General features: G+C 40.9%; 1 protein-coding gene across 1 annotated transcript; it reads right to left on the minus strand.

The window, feature by feature from the left end:
- Positions 1-1,528: 1,528 nt before the first annotated feature.
- Positions 1,529-9,184, minus strand: diablob (diablo, IAP-binding mitochondrial protein b). Its single transcript, XM_071338430.1, has 6 exons — positions 9,057-9,184; positions 8,609-8,741; positions 8,330-8,455; positions 5,277-5,387; positions 4,978-5,074; positions 1,529-2,606 (listed from the first exon to the last, which is right to left on the minus strand). Exons 1-6 carry the CDS (start codon positions 9,095-9,097, stop codon positions 2,413-2,415), a joined length of 702 nt encoding a protein of 233 aa, XP_071194531.1. The 5' UTR covers positions 9,098-9,184; the 3' UTR covers positions 1,529-2,412.
- Between the last annotated feature and the right edge of the window lie 273 nt (positions 9,185-9,457).

Genomic DNA, 9,457 nt, shown 5'->3' on the forward strand with positions numbered 1-9,457 from the left:
ATACAAAAAGAAGCTGGCCTTGCAAGTGACTCTTACCCTCAGATCTACCATACTAACTCAATTTTTAAGTTTATGGAACTTGTGTGTGACTTAAAATCCAAAATGTGTCTTATCTGCTTGCATGTTCCCCTCTATATCATTATAAAGACATACATTTGTTGCTATGCAAATAATCTAGAACCAGACTGCAGAATCCTCTTCTCCTGATCACCCCATTTCACAAGTTCTACCCTTAAGTACAACAAACACACCTACCAGACTTTACACCGGACATAGGCCATACAAACACGCAAGCACACACACACAAACGGAAACAGCACCGGCAGTTAAGGTCCTCTCCTGTTAATCTTAGATGAATACTTTGCACTCTGATCCATGTTAGTCTGATGAATGCTGTGCATGTTCTTGTCATCACCTTACCCACATGGTTTGCTAATGAAAGAACACATCTACATATTTTTAGCAGGAACATGGATAGTTTGTTTTGAGAGGCAGCATTATTAAAGGTAAAAGTAAAACAATTGCACTACCATTGTCAGACACCAGGGCACATTTGTTACACAAATTCTCTGGTGGGACCATAATACACCTGTTATAAAACATAATTGATGAAATTAGGCAATAAATTGAAGCTGAGGGAGATAGAGGAAAAGGAGCTGTGTAACAGAAAACCTTTCACTTTGAACAAGAACCATGACATTTTTGATGGTGGATTTGTTTTCTTTTTAAAACTGTTGTCCTGTGGCTGGGATAAACATCCCGTCCTGCAATCCGTGTTCACATTGTTCTCTTTCACAGAGCACTTTGTCTCTCTGAGGAATGTTGAGTAAGCCTCAAGGGCTCTTCAGTGAGTGCCAGGGGGATTGGAGGGGCTGATGGAAGTGAAGCTCAGTGTAATAAGTGCAGGTCCCCCTTTCTCTCTTTATCCTTTTATTCTGTGGGTCTCCTCCCCCCATACATCTCTCCATCTCTCCTGCCCTTATACACGTGTCTGTCTTGGCCATGGGCAGGTCTGAGACTGTTTAGCATAATAAGTCATTTAGAAAACAGAGGGAACAAACTGGACACTATCAAGTGAATGGATGGATTGACGAATGTTCTTCTGCAGCTCCTTAGGTGCCCCTTAACACTCTCTGTATCCCTACAAGGTTTTCATTGGACAACATGTTTCCCCAGGGACAGTTATACTTTGTACTCTATTCAGGCTGAGTTACTTTTAGAGTTCTAGACCATTTCACTCAGCTTTTCACATTAAGGCTAAATCCTTATAGAATCACAGTGAGAAAATACCATGGATTTTGTGCCTTAAAGTGATAGTATACCCCAGGTTCAAAGGGTCTGACGTTTTAAACCTCAACAGCACTCTAATATCAAGATGAGTTCACACCGAAGACCATCAAGTTGTACGCTTCAATGAATGGGAAAGATAGGCACCATTTGAAAGAGATAACTTCTGAGAGATCTCTAAAGTGAGTGCATTATAATAATACCACTATAAAGTGTTGCATTCATTCACTAGAACCTAGTCTGAATTTCCACTCACATTGAGTATCTTTATTCCTCCCAAGCTTGCACCTCATCATGCATGAGTAGATTCAGAGTTGAGAGCTGCACAGCAAGGATATTATATGAACCCACAGCAACATCTACTGGCCATAAAGAAATAAAAAAGGCTGTGACACTGGGAACACAGCATGCTGCTACTCATTTGGGACCCCGCTTCAGAATTGAGATAAGAATACTTAACATGGACTTAAGGCAACATTTGACTTTAGCAGAAAGTGCATAAGAAATGTAAGTGTTTCTGCCCAGACCAAAACGCTATTCTATTGGCATGTTACATACTAGTAACAAGACAACCTTTTTTTACTTGCATTTAAAAATTGACATAACTGATAGATACACAAACAAGATCCGACTGCAATAAAAAAAAAGTCACATGCACCTTTTGGCTACCTTTAGAGTCATAACAATACTTGTATTTCCAGCACTTAATGTATTAAGTACTTTTAGCAGTTTATCTAAAAAGACAGCAGTGAAAGCTGTAATCTCAAATTGCACTTCTCTGCTTAAATGCACACAAACATATGACAGCAGTATATTCACATTAGCAATAAAATAACAATATTTAATTTGTAGAGCGTATATCCCACACTCAATGCAAAGTATTGGACCCACAAATTGGTTCCCATGATTGAGTCAAAACTTATCAATATCTAATCAGCAGACATAACAACAAAATCCCCTCCACTCTAAATTCTGTTCATCGAGAGGCGTTTCACCACTAGGCTGCCATACAGGCAGCATCAATGTAAAGTCCATGTGGCCTAGTAGTCACATCATACAAACAGAATAAGGTGGACAAGACTGTAAATGGTTCAAAGCTGTGGAAATGGATGTAATAAAGTAGAGTTAGTCCTCTCGCAGATATGCCTCAGGGATGTCTTCTTCCTCCATGGCGGCAGGTAGCTTGATCCTTTGACTTTCCTCTGCTTTGGACTCCTTTAGGTTCTGCTCTGCCTCCATAGAGAGCTGTCTGATCTGATCGACATGAGACTGCGCCACCTGGAGGCTGGTCTGTGCTGTCACAGACGCCTGATCGGCACCTGAAAAAACACACAGTCTACAACCAAGGACCAAAACGGACACAGGTGGACACTTGTTGTCTAGGTTCTCTATTCCCACCCCTAATGAAATATTGACCTATCAGGAGCATCAGAATATAGTAGTAAGCCTATACTTCATTCAAACCTTTCATCTTAATTATTATTATTTACTTTTTTAAATCACAAAATAATGTGTGGCATTTGAAATAAGTAAACTCAGCAAAAAAATTAAACGTCCATTTTTCAAGACACGGTCTTTCAAAGATAATTAGTAAAAATCCAAATAACTTCACAGATCTTCATTGTAAAGGGTTTAAACACTGATTCCCATGCTTGTTCAATGAACCATAAACAATTAATGAACATGCACCTGTGGAACGGTCTTTAAGACACTAACGGCTTACAGACGGTAGGCAATTAAGGTCACAGTTATGAAAACTGAGGACACTAAAGAGGCCGTTCTACTAGAGGCCGTTCTACTGACTCTGAAAAACACCAAAAGAAAGATGTCCAGGGTCCCTGCTCATCTGCGTGAACGTGCCTTAGGCATGCTGCAAGGAGGCATGAGGACTGCAGATGTGGGCAGGGCAATAAATTGCAATGTCCGTACTGTGAGACGCCTAAGACAGCACTACAGGGAGACAAGACGGACAGCTGATCGGCCTCGCAGTGGCAAACCACGTGTAACAGCTGCACAGGATCGGGAACATCCGAACATCACACCTGCGGGACAGGTACAGAATGGCAACAACAACTGCCCAAGTTACACCAGGAACGCACAATCCCAACATCAGTGCTCAAACTGTCTGCAATAGGCTGAGAGAGGCTGGACTGAGGGCTTGTAGGCCTGTTTTAAGGCAGGTCCTCACCAAACAAACATCACCGGCAACAACGTCGCCTATGGGCACAAACCCACCGTCGCTGGACCAAACAGGACAGGCAAAAAGTTCTCTTCACAGACGAGTCAAGGTTTTGTCTCACCAGGGGCGATGGTCGGATTCGCGTTTATCGTCGAAGGAATGAGCATTACACCGAGGCCTGTACTCTGGAGCGGGATCGATTTGGAGGTGGAGGGTCCGTCACAGTCTGGAGCGGTGTGTCACAGCATCATCGGACTGAGCTTGTTGTCATTGCAGGTAATCTCAACGCTGTGCGTTACAGGGAAGACATCCTCCCTGCAGGCTCATCCTGACATGACCCTCCAGCATGACAATGCCACCAGCCATACTGCTCGTTCTGTATGTGATTTCCTGCAAGACAGGAATGTAAGTGTTCTGCCATGGCTAGGGAAGAGCCCGGATCTCAATCCCATTGAGCACGTCTGGGACCTGTTGGATCAGAGTGTGAGGGCTAGGTCCATTCCCCCCAGAAATTTCCAGGAACTTGCAGGTGCCTTGTTGGAAGAGTGGGCTAACATCTCACAGCAAGAACTGGCAAATCTGGTGCAGTCCATGAGGAGGAGATGCTGCATTAAGTACTGTTGTGCTGGTGGCCACACCAGATACTGACTGTTACTTTTGATTTTGACCCCCCCTTTGTTCAGGGACACATTATTCAATTTCCGTTAGTCACATGTCTGTGGAACTTGTTCAGTTTATGTCTCAGTTGTTGATACAAATATTTACACGTTAAGTTTGCTGAAAATCGTTGTTTCTTTTTTTGCTGAGTTTAGACTACATTTCATTTGATCAAATAAATTATATAACTCATCACAATTGACTAAGAAATTATGCTTTAATGACAAATTGTAATTAAAATATTACATGAATTGGAAACTAAATTAATGAGGCTGCACAAACATGAGTTTTTCATTCATACAACATGTAGGGTAAATTACCACAGTAGATTTTCCATGGTAAAATAGTAAATACTTTATTTCAGTTGTACGGAATGATTGTCAAATAGATTAAGTCGCCCTTAGTCTGTTTAAAAAGTAGGATTCATTTGTTCTGATGATTATACACACAAGAGCGCAAAATCTTAAAATGTTGGCAGCAATCAGAACTAAAAGAACCTGGAAATCCACTTTAGGGAGTGGTAAATTGGTGGCCAAAGGTTGCAATTGATATCAGCTGTGCGGGTAATTTTAGGGCGTATTGATGGTTTAACAAGAGATTACCTTGTGTTGTTAGTACACTGGCAAATGTTCCTTGCAATAGACCCAGAAGCACTGGTAGGTTGCCAGGTCCCAGATCTGTTTGTGACATCATGTCATGTTTGGCATGAAAAGGAGTGAAATGATAGCACAAACAGGCTGGTACCCAGGCTAACTGGTAGGGGTATAGGCGGGTCAACCTGAAGTTAACATAAAAATCCTAACAAATCTACTTTCTATGATCCAATGTGGGAGTAGGTGCATAGGATACAGTACCCGCGTTGTATGCCGTTTCAGCTGCCAGTTTAGAGAGGTTGATGGCCATCATCCAGTTAGACTCAAACCTCTTACAGTCCTCCCTCAAATCACTCACCTAGACAAAGATGGCAAGAGATGGGATAAGGACAGGAGTTACTCATCCGGTAAAAACATACATACAAAACTCTTGTTTTCCATTTCTGTGACATTAAATTAACAAATACAGCGGGTGAATGTTGACAGGGAATAGTCTAAGCTAACGAGGCAGCCTGAGTAGTGCATGACCTTTGACCTCTTAAACCACTGATGTCACCTACCTCCTGGCGCTGGCGAACGATCACTTGCCACACAGAGTCCTCCTCCGCAGGGGTCAGCTTGCTGCCTGAGGCAACATAGTGCTTGTGTAGGGTCACCAGTGTATGTATAGTCTAGAGAGAAAATGCAAACATTAGCTAGCTGGCCAACAGACAGACGCACAAACCAACACGTGCAAGTACATACTGTGTGTACACAAGTGGAGTGTACTAAAGTGAACGTTGCTGTGATGGCATACACTGCTCGTGCAGCTACAGTACTGCTATGTGTGTCAAACCTAATGAATGAATTGGAACGTGAGCCAGGCCTAATCACCTAACATCAGTGCCGACCTCGCTAATGTGCATGGCTGAATGGAAGCAAGCCCCCGCAGCAATGTTCCAACATCTAGTGGAAAGCCCTCCCAGAAGAGTGGAAGCTGTTATAGCAGCAAGGGGGAAACCAACTCCATTAATAATGCCCATGATTTTGGAATGAAATGTCCGACGAGCAGGTGTCCGCATACTTTTGGTCATGTAGCGCATGTCAATTAAAAAAGAAATGATTTTCACAAACTCAAACGAATGTACTGTGTTATAGGTTTCATGATGCTTGTATCTAATCCAAAGTAGATAGAGACCCCAACTGATGTAGAAAACTATAAGCCACAATATGAGGTCCTAAACCTATCATGAAAGTGCATCCTGGTAGCTGTATGGGCTAATAGTAAAAATGCTTGCCCGGGGGTAAGTTGAGCCAAAGGCCACCATACAAATTATGATTATATTTTGTCTGTTTTATGCATAATATGCATAGTATTTTTGCAATGAACTCAAGATTTGCATTGTTACAGAGAAAACATCACGCCCCATGTATACTGAAGTAAAACAAGCCCCCCTCGAGGTCATTGAGAGAGCAGCCAAGGAAGTGCGAGAAGTCCATTTGAGCAGCAGCAAGATAATTTTTACTTAATGACACTGAAGAGAAACTGACAAAAATAAAACATGTACTTTGCGAAAGAGAGGCTATGACAGAGTAGCAGAAGCGCACAAGGTCTTATCCAATGCCATGGAGTCAGAGCTTGCTAATCCTATCAAGAAACTCACATGGACTTAGAAGCCTCAAATGTAGAGAAATTTCCTATGAATTGGCACATCCCTGTCCCAGACAACTGGTTAAGAAATGTAAGGGTAAATGATATTGAACAGAAATCTATATCTGAATGCAGGCATACATTTAAGATATTGTATATCAAACCGACATTCCATTAATTAAACTGACCTACCAGCACCCACTTATCCCAAGGCGGCTCAACTTATCCTGTCCCTATGCTTAACTTACCCATTACCGGTTGTGCCAAGAGACCACTTTTTTTTGGACAAGCTATGTTTTCAGAAACATATGTTTCTGAAAGGATACACAACATCCTGAAATATATGTAGATAGCTTGGTTAGAAAGAATTCTATACTTCCCTGATGTAGTGATGCTGAATTGTAAATGGCTAAACATACCCCACTCTCCCCTAATACAGTGAAGTATGCTGAACACTGGCCTATGATAATCACTTTAGTGACATATGAAGGGTGTTAGGTGACAAACAATGGACAATAAGAACTTTACAAAAATGTTAAATGTCAATGTGATAGTTAAGACAAAAATATTTTGAAAACAATGTGGCAGTTGCTACCCATGACAAAAAAAATCCCAATACTGTACATTATAATATTTACACAATATGAGCCCAAATATAAAGCAAGTGCCGTGCTAAGGACTTTCAAATCTGTTTTGTGAAACCCGCGAAATTGGTGAGTTAATATTTGTGACGTGTATTCCTCAACCTGTCAGAGTAAGATCAATGTAACATTGTATGGGCAAGCAGTGCAGGAATGACCTGAGGGTGTTTCACAGTCATCGGATGCCTTTTGACTGAAATATAAGGTAAATAGTTTTTTAATTCGCTTCTGTCATTCAGATGTTTTCAGAGATGTATGGGTTGTCAGGGATTTGTCCAAATTTACCTTTAGCCACCCCCATTTCTATGACAAGTGCTAACTGCTAGCTGTGTGGGAGTGCTTGACACCGTTGGCTGAGGCAACAAGCCGGGCAAGAGGCAGCGTTGCGTGGCATTGGCTGTATTGTGATGGTTTTATTCTTTAAAGTAAAAACTACCAGAATTCAGTAGCTACAGCCCTACAATCGATAAAAACATAGCTAAATACCAGTGAATTGAAAATGTGTCCCATCTACATTATCTTACTGTGAAGCTGGCTAGGAGGCAGCTCACTGTCTCTTCTGTGCCTAGGCAAATTAATTGCTGCAGTTAAACCCCCCATGACCAAGAGTAACTAATCAAAACCAAAAATAACATTACAATGTAACCCAACAGGTTACCTCAACTACCTTAGAAGTAAGCTTTTAGACTAGTAGCCTTCTGTGTTGAAGTTCAGACTTAGTGAGAAGTGTGAGTCTGTTAGGATGTGTGTGAGATGGTGTTGGTATAGGTGCTGTGTGGTGTGTATTAAATAACTAATTTCCATAAATGTTTACAAAGTTATTCTAATTTCATAAATTGTTTCAAATTGTTACAAACTCAGGTTTGCATAAAGCATTCAGATTTGTTAATATTACCACCCTACTTCAAATTATTGAGCTTAAATTACTGTAAATACATATTCCACAGACTAATTTGTATATTACATGTCTAACTTGAATAAAATACAATTTTAATAAATGTTACTTTTATTTGAATCATCCCTGCTCTACATCAGCCCTGAACATGTAATTACAATATGACCATGCTATATTGAAATACTGAACAAAATGTGTTGAATTTAAGAATCCAGACAGGTGATTTGGAGCCACAATTGACTAAGGATTAACATTGACCTGTCCGTGACCTTATTGAACTTTTCAGATAACTTGAAAATAAGATCTCAGCTATGGTAAGTCCTATCCTAATGAATCAACGTGTTTTATGTTCCTGCAAAGCTTCTATATAGCATGGGATACAAAGTATAACATCAGAACCAAAGTTTAATTGTCTCCTAACACATGGTAATGTGAAAAAGTGGTTACCTTAACGTACTGTGTGAATGAGTCTACGAGTGCCAGGGTGGTCTGAGAGAGGAAGGTGTTGGTGCTATCTGTGACCAAAGAGGATGCCCTGCGGACCAAGGCTTCATGACACAGGTTGTCTTGTTTCTAGAAGAGGGAATAGCAATGGATGGTTAGCTAGTCTTATTTTTGGTTCAGTTTTCCACTGAATTGGAACATGAAACTGATGAAGGAATCTACAACTGGCTTACAAGTCTGCATGACTAGCTAACTGTATATCGTTTAAATGTGTAAAACAACCTGTGAGAAGGGCACTGCACATAGGCCACCAATAGCAGACAGAGATATCCAGTTCTTCCGGATCACCCTGGGGAATTTCATGACTTGTCGGCGCACCAACGCCCCACTGAGTCTCCCCAGGTTTGAGGCATAGCTAGAGGACAGAGAGAAAAACATGTAAATCACGAAGTGAATTGCCATTTCAAGATACCACAACTTACGTGTAACGAAGTAGCCACGACAAGAGTAACGTTAGTTAGCTAAGAACAGTAACATTAGCCAAACAATCATATACCCAGCTAATGTTAGCTAGCTCGCATAGTTAGCTTTGTTTCGACATATCCAAACGCAAATTAACGTTAACCCTTTGGAAATACACCGGCCATACATAGCCTGGCTGTTTATATTAGGTCAAACTTGACACACTTATAATTTAGTACGTGAATTAGCTAATAGCTCGACAACTTACCTCAAACCAACACAAACAAAACCTCTCCTGAACGCCGACATATTGGTCTGACGAAAGAGGAAGTTATTCGTCGTCTATGGTATTTTGACGATTGCATAATTTAATGTGCATTTGCCACCTACTGTGCGGGAAGGAAACAGGATTCCCCAAAATACCAACCAAAACTATTTTAAAAAACGACAAAAATAATAAACTTAACTAAATAAGAAAATATACATAATACATTTTTAAAAAATCAAGGAAACAAGCTCAAGGAAACCAGGAAGGGCGGGTCTTCCGGCGCCATTACCCCTTGCAAGTCTTCAGGTGTAAAATCCCCAAAACTGTTCTGCCGCAGACACAATAATGTCCAGTTTATTAGATTTCTTTGAGACTTGTGCCGTACAGTTTATAACTGTGGC

Source organism: Salvelinus alpinus, chromosome 13 (genome assembly GCF_045679555.1).
Source record: "Salvelinus alpinus chromosome 13, SLU_Salpinus.1, whole genome shotgun sequence".
Taxonomy (NCBI): domain Eukaryota; kingdom Metazoa; phylum Chordata; class Actinopteri; order Salmoniformes; family Salmonidae; genus Salvelinus; species Salvelinus alpinus.

Bases quoted from the DNA above. Each gene is read 5' to 3' on its own strand.
- diablob (XM_071338430.1), bottom strand. From the start codon at position 9,097: ATGTCGGCGTTCAGGAGAGGTTTTGTTTGTGTTGGTTTGAG. The intron at 8,742-9,056 runs GTAAGTTGTCGA...TCTGTCCTCTAG, and splicing joins TTTGTTTGTGTTGGTTTGAG to CTATGCCTCAAACCTGGGGA. The intron at 5,075-5,276 runs GTAGGTGACATC...ATCTTTGTCTAG, and splicing joins TCGTTCGCCAGCGCCAGGAG to GTGAGTGATTTGAGGGAGGA.